At 39.8% G+C, this 15,352-nt stretch overlaps 1 protein-coding gene across 1 annotated transcript in view; it reads right to left on the bottom strand.

Annotated features, from left to right (window-relative positions):
* Positions 1-15,352, bottom strand: part of LOC106879521 (uncharacterized) — an 82,561-nt gene that overhangs the window by 45,197 nt on the left and 22,012 nt on the right. The window contains 4 exon segments of the mRNA XM_014929143.3: positions 10,763-10,860; positions 13,929-14,024; positions 14,027-14,571; positions 14,574-14,710. Of these exon segments, the coding sequence (XP_014784629.2) occupies positions 10,763-10,860; positions 13,929-14,024; positions 14,027-14,571; positions 14,574-14,700 (866 nt within the window). The 5' untranslated portion in view covers positions 14,701-14,710.

Genomic DNA, 15,352 nt, shown 5'->3' with positions numbered 1-15,352 from the left:
CACGACTGTGTCCTGTTTGCCAAGGGAGTTATCCCTCTCACCACGACCAGCAGCACGAACGTATCCGGATTTCAGGGTTATTTCCCTTCTTCGGCGTTCGACAGCTGATGACCTTGGTGAGAGAGAAAAACCTGGCAAAATCTTATATCTTCTTTTCCAGTGACATTCTTCACTGATATTGAAAAGGTGAAAACAAGCAATGTTAATTCTCTAAATGAAGTATTAACAGTAACTGCACGATAAAGTGTAGTATATTGCCACTTAAGTGTGGCTGACCCCTAGAGGTGGATGTTACTGTTGCTTTTAGCCCCAGGAGGACATCTCCTCCAGCTGGCTTATCGACACACGACTGTGTCCTGTTTGCCAAGGGAGTTATCCCTCTCACCACGACCAGCAGCACGAACGTATCCGGATTTCAGGGTTATTTCCCTTCTTCGGCGTTCGACAGCTGATGACCTTGGTGAGAGAGAAAAACCTGGCAAAATCTTATATCTTCTTTTCCAGTGACATTCTTCACTGATATTGAAAAGGTGAAAACAAGCAATGTTAATTCTCTAAATGAAGTATTAACAGTAACTGCACGATAAAGTGTAGTATATTGCCACTTAAGTGTGGCTGACCCCTAGGGGTGGATGTTACTGTTGCTTTTAGCCCCAGGAGGACATCTCCTCCAGCTGGCTTATCGACACACGACTGTGTCCTGTTTGCCAAGGGAGTTATCCCTCTCACCACGACCAGCAGCACGAACGTATCCGGATTTCAGGGTTATTTCCCTTCTTCGGCGTTCGACAGCTGATGACCTTGGTGAGAGAGAAAAACCTGGCAAAATCTTATATCTTCTTTTCCAGTGACATTCTTCACTGATATTGAAAAGGTGAAAACAAGCAATGTTAATTCTCTAAATGAAGTATTAACAGTAACTGCACGATAAAGTGTAGTATATTGCCACTTAAGTGTGGCTGACCCCTAGGGGTGGATGTTACTGTTGCTTTTAGCCCCAGGAGGACATCTCCTCCAGCTGGCTTATCGACACACGACTGTGTCCTGTTTGCCAAGGGAGTTATCCCTCTCACCACGACCAGCAGCACGAACGTATCCGGATTTCAGGGTTATTTCCCTTCTTCGGCGTTCGACAGCTGATGACCTTGGTGAGAGAGAAAAACCTGGCAAAATCTTATATCTTCTTTTCCAGTGACATTCTTCACTGATATTGAAAAGGTGAAAACAAGCAATGTTAATTCTCTAAATGAAGTATTAACAGTAACTGCACGATAAAGTGTAGTATATTGCCACTTAAGTGTGGCTGACCCCTAGGGGTGGATGTTACTGTTGCTTTTAGCCCCAGGAGGACATCTCCTCCAGCTGGCTTATCGACACACGACTGTGTCCTGTTTGCCAAGGGAGTTATCCCTCTCACCACGACCAGCAGCACTAACGTATCCGGATTTCAGGGTTATTTCCCTTCTTCGGCGTTCGACAGCTGATGACCTTGGTGAGAGAGAAAAACCTGGCAAAATCTTATATCTTCTTTTCCAGTGACATTCTTCACTGATATTGAAAAGGTGAAAACAAGCAATGTTAATTCTCTAAATGAAGTATTAACAGTAACTGCACGATAAAGTGTAGTATATTGCCACTTAAGTGTGGCTGACCCCTAGGGGTGGATGTTACTGTTGCTTTTAGCCCCAGGAGGACATCTCCTCCAGCTGGCTTATCGACACACGACTGTGTCCTGTTTGCCAAGGGAGTTATCCCTCTCACCACGACCAGCAGCACGAACGTATCCGGATTTCAGGGTTATTTCCCTTCTTCGTCGTGTGTCGATAAGCCAGCTGGAGGAGATGTCCTCCTGGGGCTAAAAGCAACAGTAACATCCACCCCTAGGGGTCAGCCACACTTAAGTGGCAATATACTACACTTTATCGTGCAGTTACTGTTAATACTTCATTTAGAGAATTAACATTGCTTGTTTTCACCTTTTCAATATCAGTGAAGAATGTCACTGGAAAAGAAGATATAAGATTTTGCCAGGTTTTTCTCTCTCACCAAGGTCATCAGCTGTCGAACGCCGAAGAAGGGAAATAACCCTGAAATCCGGATACGTTCGTGCTGCTGGTCGTGGTGAGAGGGATAACTCCCTTGGCAAACAGGACACAGTCGTGTGTCGATAAGCCAGCTGGAGGAGATGTCCTCCTGGGGCTAAAAGCAACAGTAACATCCACCCCTAGGGGTCAGCCACACTTAAGTGGCAATATACTACACTTTATCGTGCAGTTACTGTTAATACTTCATTTAGAGAATTAACATTGCTTGTTTTCACCTTTTCAATATCAGTGAAGAATGTCACTGGAAAAGAAGATATAAGATTTTGCCAGGTTTTTCTCTCTCACCAAGGTCATCAGCTGTCGAACGCCGAAGAAGGGAAATAACCCTGAAATCCGGATACGTTCGTGCTGCTGGTCGTGGTGAGAGGGATAACTCCCTTGGCAAACAGGACACAGTCGTGTGTCGATAAGCCAGCTGGAGGAGATGTCCTCCTGGGGCTAAAAGCAACAGTAACATCCACCCCTAGGGGTCAGCCACACTTAAGTGGCAATATACTACACTTTATCGTGCAGTTACTGTTAATACTTCATTTAGAGAATTAACATTGCTTGTTTTCACCTTTTCAATATCAGTGAAGAATGTCACTGGAAAAGAAGATATAAGATTTTGCCAGGTTTTTCTCTCTCACCAAGGTCATCAGCTGTCGAACGCCGAAGAAGGGAAATAACCCTGAAATCCGGATACGTTCGTGCTGCTGGTCGTGGTGAGAGGGATAACTCCCTTGGCAAACAGGACACAGTCGTGTGTCGATAAGCCAGCTGGAGGAGATGTCCTCCTGGGGCTAAAAGCAACAGTAACATCCACCCCTAGGGGTCAGCCACACTTAAGTGGCAATATACTACACTATATATATATATATATATATATATATATATATATACAGCTATTTTAGTTTAATAATCTTCAATTGTGTGGGTGGCTATTCACAACAGCATTGCATGTTTTATTCACTTTTTCTTATATCAGACGTGATGAATTCTCATTCAAGAATGTAGCTGATTGTGAGTATGCATCACTGAAAAAGCTCAAAATGGCCGAAATACATCTAGCATTTGTGAAAGCTGCTACTGGGGTGGGTTTTTTTTTCTCTCTCTCTTTCTCCAATATATATTGTATTTTTAACACGGCACATCCATAAGAGATGTTATTTCAGGACAAATACTGCAGCAACTGGCCTATCGATGTTGTATATACAATATGTATGATACATAGATGGCTATTTTAACTTTTAATGAATTTTGATAATTCCTTTAAAATATTTTACACATGAAAATGAGTATTTAGATACAGATAACAGCACTTCATCAGTTACAACAAGTGTTCCCGCTGATCTGATCAATGGGGCAGCCTGCTCGTGAAATTGACGTGCAAGTGGCTGAGCACTCCACGGATACGCATACCTTTAACGCAGCTCTGAGAGAGGTGCAGCGTGACCCACAATTTTACAAGGCTGGTCCTTTGAAATACAAGTACAACTCATTTTTTTACCAGCTGAGTGAACTGGAGCAACATGACATAAAGTGTCTTGCTCAAAGACACAAAGCACCACTGGGAATTGAACTCACGACCTTACGATTGTGAGCCAAATACCCTAACCACTAAGCCACACGCCTTCACTTAGATATAAATAAATACATACGTAAATCTACATAAACAATACTCAACGAGTGATTTTACTTACAATAATCTCTTGTATTATTTACCCGTATGTATAAATATATATGTTCCTAATAGTAATATATTTTAGGATTATTCTCCATCAAGTGACACCTGAGAGTTATATGAAATATAGAAAACCTTCGTAATAACCTAATCTAAACATATTACTATCCCCGTTAGAAATGAACAGTTTCTCTCGAAAAATAAACTTCAAAACTTTCATATCTTCCACTCAGGAAACGCTTCTTACGATTATCAGCTCACAGTTCTGATACAGAATAACTTCAACAGATAATTTTTCGTATAATTTTTCTTGAAATTTTCGAGAAAACAAAAAAGAAAAACAATTCAGCCTTTAGAGCAAGGGAAATAATTCTTTTTTCTGACATTGCGATTATTTCCCTTGAAACAAAAAATGCAACTAGCGATATTCTTTTATTTGTTTCAGTCATTTGACTGCGGCCATGCTGGAGCCCCGCCTTTAGTCGAGCAAATCGACCCCAGGGCTTATTCTCTGTAAGCCTAGTACTTATTCTATCGATCTCTTTTGCCGAACCGCTAAGTTACGGGGACGTAAACACACCAGCATCGATTGTCAAGTGATGTTGGGGGGACAAACACAGACACACAAACACATACATACATATATATATATATATACATATATATATACGACGGGCTTCTTTCAGTTTCCGTCTAACAAATCCACTCACAAGGCTTTGGTCGGCCCGAGGCTATAGTAGAAGACACTTGCCCAAGGTGCCACGCAGTGTGACTGAACCCGGAACCATGTGGTTCGTAAGCAAGCTACTTACCACACAGCCACTCGTGCACCTGTTTGTGTTCTTAAGTGTTTTAGGGTGTTTTGTTGCATCTTATTACATTTTAAAGTCAAATCCTACAGAAGTTAATTTTGCCTTTCCTCCTTTTTGAGTTGATAAAATCAAAAACGGACTAATCAAACACTCAGAGGATATAATTGACCGCTGTCTCCACAAATTTGAAGCTATGTAATAAATCTATAATAATTGTTTCAAAAGTGGGTACAAGACCAGAAATATAAGAGGGAGGAACAGCCAATTACATCTTCCCCAGCACTTATCTGGTACTTTATTTTATTAAGCTCTCAAAACGATGACTGGCAAGGGTGATTGGCAATACTGCATGGCATTTTTTCTTTTGCTTTAACAACTCTACAAATCCACTACCTTAATCTATCTAATAATAGTAATTCTTTGTACTAGGTACAAGGCCTGAAATTGGGGGAGAGAAGGAAGCTAGACGATTACATTGAACCTTATGCTTAAGTGATATTCATTTTATCAACCTAGAAGGGATGAAAGACAAAGTAAACCTTATTGGAATTTGACTTCAGAATGTAAAGACAGACAAAATGCCACCAAGCATTATATCTGATTTGCTAATGATTCTTGCCACTCATTGCCTTACTTACAATAATAACAATCCTTTTTTTTACTATAGGCACAAGGCCTGAAATTGGTTGGGGGTGAGGAATTAGGAGGCTAGTTGATTACATCAAATGCTTTACTCAACCGGTACTTATTTTATCGACCCTCCCGAGAGGATGAAAGACAAAGTCAACCTTGGCAGAATTTGAACTCACAATGCAAAGACAAACAAAATGCCACTAAGCATTTTGTCCTGCATGCCAATGATTCTGCTGGCATGCTGCCTTAGCGCTAACAGCACGATCCGAGCGGCATCATTGCCAAGGCAGCGGTCTCGCTCCCATGCTGGTGGCAAGTAAATAGCACCATTTGAGTGCGATCGTTTCCAGCTTCGCCTAACTAGCACTTGTGCTGGTGGCATGCGAACAAAACATTGGCTGACTCCTGTACAGGTGGCACAAAAAAAACACCATTCGAGCGTGGCCGTTGCCAGTACCCACCGGACTGGCCCACGTGCCGGTGGCACATAAAAAGCACTCACTACTCTCGTAGTGGTTGGCATTAGGAAGGGCATCCAACAGTAGAAACTCTGCCAGATCATATTGGAGTCTGGTGTAGCCATCCGCTTCGCAAGTCCCCAGTCAAATCGTCCAACCCATGCTAGCATGGAAAGCGGACTTTAAATGATGAATAATAATAATAATAATAATAATAATAATAATAATAATGGTTTCAAGGCCAGTAATTTGGGGGGAGAAGAGTAAGTTGATTATATCAACCACAGTGTTCAGCTGGTACTTATTTTATTGATCCTAAAAGGATGAAAGGCAAAGTCTATCTCCACGAAATTTTAAGCTCAGAAGGTAAAGACGAATGAAGCATTTTGCCAGATCACCATCTCAATAATGATGATGATGATGATGATGATGATGGTGATGATGATGATGATGGTGATGATGATGATGATTTTAAATTTTGGCACAAGGTTAGTAATTTTAGAGGGAGGGATTAGTCAATACCATTGACCCCAGTACTTGGCTAGCACTTGATTTTATCAACCCTGAAAGGTTAAGTTGATCTCAGCAAGATTTAAACCCAGAACCTAAAGAGCTGGAAGAAATACCACAAAATACTTTGTTGAACATGCTAATAATTCTGTCTGCTTGCTGACTTAATGTCTTTCTACTAAAGGCACAAGATCTGAAATCGTGGAGGAGGGGGCTAATCAGTTACACTGATCCCAGTACTTGACTGTACTTTATTTCGGTTTATTCATCCTAAAAAGATGAAAGGTAAAGTTAACCTCAGTGGCATTTGGACTCACAACATAAAGCAGGAAGAAACACTACTAAGCATTTTGTCTGGCAAGTACTGGAATCAATCTGATCAACTAACCCATTTCCCACAAATTTTAGGCCTTGTGCCTATAGCAGAAAGAATTATTATTAATAATATTGAATAAGGCAGCAAGCTGTCAGAATCATTAGCATGCCAGTCCAAATGCTTAGCAGAATTTTGTCTGTCTTTACATATGATATAATAATAATTCTGATTTAGACACAAAGCCAGCAATTTTGAGGACAAGAGAAACAATGCTAACAAGCCTAATACTTGACTGGTACTTTATTTTATTGACCTCCAAAAGGATGAAAGGCAAATTTGGCCTACGTGGAATTTGAACTTGGAACCTAAAAATCCAGAACATATACTGTAAAGCATTTTTATGACATTCAAACAATTCAGCCAGATAAGAGAGGAACATGGATAAATAGGAGGGATAAGAGAGCAAAAATGATGGCTGAGCTGGTAGGAACAGTTAAAGTAAATGGACAATGCATACTAGGGGAAAGAGAGGCATGTGAAAGAGAAACAATGAAGAGAAACAGAAGACTAAGGAAAATATGAGATGAAAGGATCAGATCAGATATCAGATTACTGGGCTTCATCATAGATACAATGGTTACTGCTTGCAAAGAAGCAGTATTTTGATACATTAGATCAGTGATTCTCCACCAGGGACCCATGTAAGATTTTGTTGTTAAAATTTATGTAGCGCAAGAGTGGCTATGTGGTAAGTAGCTTGCTTACCAACCACATAGTTCTGGGTTCAGTCCCACTGCGTAGCACCTTGGGCAAGTGTCTTCTACTATAGCCTTGGGCTGACCAAAGCCTTGTGAGTGGATTTGGTAGACAGAAACTGAAAGAAGCCCGTCGTATATATGTATATATATATGTATGTGTGTTTGTGTGTCTGTGCTTGTCACCCCACCATCGCTTGACAACTGATGCTGGTGTGTTTACGTCCCCGTAACTTAGCGGTTCGGCAAAAGAGACCAATAGAATAAGTTCTAGGGTCGAGTTGTTCGACTAAAGGCGGTGCTCCAGCATGGCCACAGTCAAATGACTGAAACAAGTGAGAGAGAGTAATACTTCTTCAATACACAAAATATTTTTTTTATTTTTTAAATAGAATTTCTAATAATATTGAATCAACAGGATTTTTTAAACATTGAATAATTATGAGGGTCCTTGTAAGTAAAACAGGAATCAAAGGGTCCACAGATAAAAAAAAAATGTTTGAGAAACACTGCATTAGGTAATGTTATACTCCAAGATACACTGTGTCAGACAAAAAGAAAGAAAAAAGAGACATACAGATTGGTCATGACGGGAATGTTTTGGACAATAAAGTCTGGTTCTATCAAAATTAGCCTGAGGCTAAACAAATAGTAACATGGCTAACTATAGACAAGAAGAAGAAGAAGAAGAAGAAGGAGGAGGAGGAGGAGGAGGTGGCGACAGCAGTGGCGGTGGTGTAACTATGGTGTGAGAAGATGCTATTCCAAACCTATTTTTCACCTGTATGCAAGAATAAATTACCTAACTGTGTATATATGAATCAATAATGGCCAGATGGCAGGGTGCCAAAGTGTCAAGTTGATTGACATCTTCAACTAAAATATCTCTACAGAACTCCACAGTCAAAATCAATCATGTGGAAATGATAAGTAGAAGGAAAATGTAAACAGACTTAATGATTCCAGAACATTTTAATCCTATTTGATCTTATTATATCAATGTTTCCTGATACTGGTTAGTACAAGGCCACAAATTCTAATTGGTTGAATGAAACTTGATAAATGGTTCATACTTGGAAAGGAAGTTGATCCCCAGCATGATTTCAAACTCAGAATATAAAGGATTAACCTAAATTCTGAAAAGTATTTAGTTCAGCATTCTAAGATTTTTCCACATCAATCATTTTTAGAAATAACTCAATCAAGAATTGAATCTCCATGCCAAAATTAGACTGGCTGAAATTTATTGCTGCTCTACTATACTTGAGTGGAGGCGCAATGGCCCAGTGGTTAGGGCAGCGGACTTGCAGTCATAGGATCATGGTTTCGATTCCCAGACCGGGCGTTGTGAGTGTTTATTGAGCGAAAACACCTAAAGCTCCAAGAGGCTCCGGCAGGGGATGCTGGCAAACCCCGCTGTACTCTTCCACCACAACTTTCTCTCACTCTTACTTCCTGTTTCTGTTGTGCCTGTAATTCAAAGGGTCAGCCTTGTCACTCTGTGTCACGCTGAATATCCCCGAGAACTACATTAAGGGTACACGTGTCTGTGGAGTGCTCAGCCACTTGCATGTTAATTTCACGAGCAGGCTGTTCCATTGATCGGTTCAACTGGAACCCTCAACGTCGTAAGTGATGGAGTGCCAACAACTATACTTGAGTTATTTTGTCCCATAAATACTAAAACCTCTTCAAATATATTATACCATTTCTTTAAAAGAACTACTGAAGGAACAAACATTAAAAATTGAATACTGAAAGAAACTAGAAATGATAGGGCACAAATAGTACTGTAACATTAATCCTGCAGTTTACCCAGTGCTATTTAAGATCAGATCATACAGCAAAAATATTCAAACATGGCTTAAATATTGGTTTCAGTCAGACATTTATCCAGCTACTATAACTGATCAAATATTTTCTTCAAATTAATATATAAGCCATGTTTAAGGAAGCAAGCTGGCAAAATCATTAGCACATCATGTTAAATGCTAAGCAGCATTTCACCTGTCTGTACATTCTGAGTTCAAATTCTGCTGAGATTCAATTTGCCTTTCATCCTTTTGGAGTGATAAAATAAGTACCAGTTGAACACTGAGGTCGATGTAATCGATCTGCCCCCCTCCTCTGAAATTGCTGGCATTGTGCCGAGATCTGAAACCAATATTTAAGCCATGTTTGAATATTTTTGCTGTGTGATCTTATCAAGCTAACACTAAGTTGTTAGGCTCTGGTAACTTTTCTCGCTGGGTAAGTCCAAGTTTCCTGTTCAGGGTTGCATATGCTCATAGAGTCAGTAATAGTATTAATGATAATAAGGAGAACAGAGATATCTCACACTCATAATTTTATTTAACAGTTATTTACAGCATCATTTCATGTCCCAAAAAGATGCTGTAAAGAACTGTTAAATAAAATTATGGATGTGAAAAAAATCAGTTTCTTTATTATCATTAATACAATATATATATATATATATATATATATATATATATATATATATATATATATATATATCACATGATCATGTGACTGACCAGACTATCAGATGTTGTCACACATCACTAGTCACAATGTGCTTTGCATCGTTTTAGCCTTTGAATGATGCTATCCAAGTATGGCAATATTTTCAATGACCAGACTTGTATGTCTGTTATTGAAAATTGGAAATGAAGGACAATGCTTGCATGACAGTGACACTTTTACAACTATCATGCAATGTCAAGATACAGACACACATACACACATATAGATATATGACTGGTGTCTTTCACATTCTGTGGACCAAACACACAAGGCTTTGGTTAGACCACAGCTATAACAGAAGACACATACCCAAAGTGCCATGTAGTGGGACTGAACCCTGAAAACATGTGATTGGTAAGTAAACTTCTTACCACACAGCCAAGCCTGTTTGTATATATAAGGTCTCGGTTACCTATCACTGCCTCCATGAGGCCCAATATTCTAACGGTGCTTTTTACAGTGACATGTAAAAAGCATCATTCGATCATTGGGCCTCAAGGAGGCAGTGACAGGTAACTGAGACCTTTGGTTATATACCATGCTGTGTAGACCAGACAAGTCAAATGACACTGGAATCATGGCCAATGTTGGTGTCAAGTAAATGGCACTCACGCCAGTGGCACATAAAAACACCCACTATACTCACAGAGTAGTTGGCATTAGGAAGGGCATCCAGCCATAGAAACTTCGCCAAATCAGATTGGAACCTGGAGCTTACCAGTTTTCAGTCAAACCATCCAACTCCTGCCGGCATGGAAAACAGACAATAAATGATGATTATATATATATATATATATATATATATATATATATAATCATCATCATTATCATAGTTTTGCCTGCTGTCCATGCTGACATTTAATGTTATAAATTACATGATGTAATTATATCTAGATAGTTTTATATCTCTCAAAATCTTGGTAAAACCAATAATTAGAATTGAGAAAAAATATGTAAAAAAACAAACTTGTAATGATGACTTACTTTTCAAAAAGCCACTCCACTAAAGGTTTGCCAACTTTTAGGTAAACTTCTTCATTACTGGAATCTTGACCAAAAGCAATATCAAAATAAAATTTGTGCTACAAAGAATAGAAAAAAAAAGCAAATCAAAGAGTGCAGATATTTATTTCTTTGCAATTATTTATGAAAAAAATGTTTGCTTATTACTGATACTTTGTTTAAGACCTGTGACAACCCTTCTCTATGACATACTGGTTAGTTTGTTAGATATTTAAGTGCAACCCAAAGATCAAGAACTCCAAATTCCCCATGTCTTTACCAGATACAAGTCACTACTATTTGTATACATCAATAAAGAAGTGTTTATATTTTTATTTGCAGTGTCATCATCATCATCAATTAACGTCCATTTTCCATGCTGGCATGGGTTGGACGGTTTGACCGAGGTCTGGAGAGCCAGCGGCTGCACCAGGCTCCAATCTGGTCTGGCAGAGTTTCTACAGCTGGATGCCCTTCCTAATGCCAACCACTTCAAGAGTGTAATGGGTGCTTTTTACATGCCACCAGCACAGGAACCAGTAAGGCAGGCTTGGCAACGATCACATTCGGATGGTGCTTTTTATGTGCCACCAGCACAAGAGCCAGTCAGGGGGTACTGGCACTGGCCACGTTTGATTGGTGCTTTTTACATTCCACAGGCACGGGGGCCAGTCTGGCAGACCTGGCATCAATCATGTTCGGATGGTGCCTTTTATGTGTCACCAGCACGGGAGCCAGTCAGGGGACACCGGCCCCATCTGCGATATTGGTTTTACTTGACTCAACAGGTCTTCTCAAGCATATCATATCATATTGCCTGACGCATCAGGAGTATTCTTAACAGGGCTGGACGTGCAAGGCTGCAATCTCACTTTAGTTGCCGGGTCTTCTCAATCACAGCATATGTCCAAAGGTTTCGGTCTTCTTCATTGTCTCTGTGAGGCCCAATGTTCAAAGGTCATGCTTCACCACCTCATCCCAGGTTCATTCTACAGTTAGGGAGTGGCACTTCCTCACAGAGCTGTTCTCATTCATATGTAACACATGGCCATACCAGTGCAGTCGCCTCTCTTGCATACCACATTTGATGCTGCATATGCCCAACTTTTCTCTCCAGCAGATCATACTAATTTCATTTCTTTCAAGCCTACGCATGTCCTCAGCATTCATGGCCCATGTTTCACTGTCGTATAGCATGGCAGTTCACACACATGCATCATACAGTCTACCTTTCACCCTGAGCAAGAGGCCCTTAGTTGCCAGCAGAGGTAGGAGCTCCCTGAACTTTGCTCAGGCTATTCTTACTCTAGTCGCTACATTCTCAGAGCAACCACCTCCACTACAGACTTGGCCGCCTATGTAGCAGAAGCTATTAACTGCTTCTGGTTTCTTGGCAGGTCAAATTTCCTCTACTATTCAGTCTTCTATATATACCAAGCCTAGCTGCAGTAACTGCAGTGATGGGCAAAGTGCGAGCATGACACCTGTTTTCCTTGAGGGCATTTTCATAAGGTGCACTATAGCAACATATATATATATATATATATATATATATATATATTAGCAGCTAAGCCTGGTTTCTGCCGGTCTGTTTGGGTGATGTGGCTGTGATCGTTTTCGGTTAGGCATTATCTATAACAGCGTTTCTCAACCTTATCATTTCGGATCCTCTGTTTTGATTATTGGAGCCTCCAGCTGTATGAAAATTTCCTGATTCCCCCCACCACCACCACCTTGTCAGAAAACAGCTTCAGGAGTTGTGAAGAACAAATTTGTACGTAGTCTTTTTCTGAGAGCTATTCTGTTGGACCACTGTCTAATCATTAAAACATTGATTTAATTATGAGCATAGAAAGAAATTATACATTAATCCCTATTTTTGTAAGCAGCTGTATCCGTAAAAAAGTTTATTTGCAGAGAGCAGAAATTGAAAGAAGATATATGAAATGGACGTGTGTGTATGTGTGTGTGCGCGTGTGTCAGTCAAATCGTCCAACCCATGCTAGCATGGAAAGTGGACGTTAAAAGATGATGATGATGATGATGAACAATAACACCTTGAAAAACAATACTGGGACCACACCAAAGTCATTGATTGAGCATGTGTGCTTATGATGGTGTGTTACTAAACCCTCTGGTTCGAGTTTGGGTGAGCGAGCGTCATGTCACTAGCGTCGAGGTACAATTTTTTTCAGCCGGATTTTCGACCTTATTGCAAGCTTCACCGGATTCTAGACGTCAAGACAAAGAAAATGATATACTAACCTTGAAAATAGATAGGGTGGTGCTTATGACTCTGTTACTAAACGCCTCACATGGAAAAAAGTATTGTTGCCAAAACAGTCTGCATGTCCAATCAGCTGTGCCATATCAACAGCATCCAATCAGCTGCACCCAAACCTCTCATTACATCATCCTCATCATCATTATTTAACATCCATTTTACATGCTAACATAGGTTGGACAGTTTGACAGGACCCAGCAAACCGCAGTACTGCACTGAGCTTTGGCATGTTTTTTCTATGGCTGGATGTCCTTCCTAATACCAGTGTGTATTGGGTGCTTTGTTCAGGTTACCAATACTAGTGAGGTTGCCAAGACAGAAAAAGAACATGGAAAAAAGTTTAAAGAAAAAAACACAACTAAGTGGATGGACTACTTGAAAGGGGAAATTGCTTTATGCCCGGTGTTGAAAGACTATTATTATTTAACGTCCATACTCCATGCTGGAATGAGTTGGACAATTTGACAGGATCAAATGGGTCCAAGGACTGCATCTTATTCCAGTTGCTACTTTGTCATGGTTTCTACAGTTGGATGCCCTTCCTAATACCAATCATTTTACAGTGTGTACTGGAAGCTTTTCTCATACCACCAGTACTCGTGTAATCTTCATGCAGATCACAAGAGTACAAAACCCAAGGCGGCGGGAGTGCTTTATGCCAGATGAGGGTTAAGATATAAGAGGGTAGAACAGAGCACATACTTGTTCTAGAGGAGCTACATGGCTACCCACATTTAGAGGAGAAAGCACAGGTGTCTTGCTATAGAGAAAATACATGGCTACCCCCACATTACTTAAGGGTGGGTGGGAGTAGCTGGGAAGTAGATAAAGATGAGAGATTTTGATGAAAAATGCATAATTTACCTGTAAGATATATGAAGAGAGATCAACTGCTAATTTCATTTCATTGATTATAACAGTGTTACCATCCTTTACTTCAACCACATCCATTTCACTTTTCCCCTTTTAAAAGGTCTTTTGCGTACACAAACTTTAATTTTTTCATCTCTCATTGAACGAGGACTACTTGCTCGTACTTTTTTCTTGTTCTTTGGGATTCCATAATTGTACGAAGTATGATGAGTGACTTTTTCAATTGGACTCTGAGGGGAACTGCATGAACTATCTGATAAATTAGCTGAGTAATTAAAATCATGGTTCTCAACAACCTTAGTTGTTAGAAAGTCTGTATTAGAAAAATGTTTACGAGACGTCACCACCACAGATGCGTGTTGAGATTTTGCCTCCTTTAGAGACTGCTCAAGCGCCGAGGGAACTATAACAGTGGAAGAGGAAGTTGAATGAGATGGTGATGATGGGGGTGGGGGTGGGGGTGTGGATGACCGCGATACTGCTGCTGTTTTCTTGGGATTGCCACAAAAGCTGTGTGACCGTTTGTGTTCAAATTTCTGGTGAGGTACTGTTGTTGCATGACTGGATGAATTAAAAACAGATCGTAGCAAGTTGATGAGTTCATAGAGGCGACGTCTTTCATCTGTAGTGTTCAGCCGAATGCTCCATAATCTCGAGGTGTCAGTTTCAGTAACGACTCGGCTTTTGATATGCCATGAGTTAAGAAAGAGGAGTAATATCTCTCAAGATGAACCTCCAGAAGACAATCATACAGGGTTCCCATGACTTAACCACTGAAATAGCCAAAAGAAAAAAAAGAAAATAATAATAATAATAATAATAATAAAAAGATATTTGAAACACTTCAAAAAGTATAATTTTCATAATGGGATTTAGCCAAATGTAGTTAATAAATTGATATGAAAAATCAAAAACCTGGAAGTAAATTAAGTATTTATATAAAACTTAACAAAAGATGTTGTTGTACTTGGGGATGGTCATATTGCCAGTTTAGCCAATAAAAACACACGCACTGTATATTTGGTGTTAATTTGCTTCAGCTTTATATTACATTACATTAATCCTATTTCGGCCAGAGTTCTTTCGTCACACTTCTGTGACCTCATCAGTGGTCCTTTGCTTTCTTCTTTCTTATGTGTGTCCCACCTTGCTAACTATCAGACATTTTGTATTTTGTATTCCTATTGTATTCCTATTTTATTGGCTAAACTGGCAATATGACCATCCCCAAGTACAACAACATCTGTTTCAACACACGATTTAACATCAAAAATCTTGCAAAACAAGTATATAAACGGATTAACAAAAGATATTTAAAAGAAATTTCAACATTCTTTGCTTCATTAGGTATCTGAGAAGAGGAGTATTAATTCAGATTTGTCCTTAACTTATCATATTTGACACTAAGGTGATGT

This window comes from Octopus bimaculoides, chromosome 2 (genome assembly GCF_046866305.1).
Source record: "Octopus bimaculoides isolate indiv1 chromosome 2, ASM4686630v1, whole genome shotgun sequence".
NCBI lineage: Eukaryota > Metazoa > Mollusca > Cephalopoda > Octopoda > Octopodidae > Octopus > Octopus bimaculoides.
Note: the sequence above shows the minus strand (reverse complement) of the source record. Positions and strands in the feature narration are given on the sequence as shown.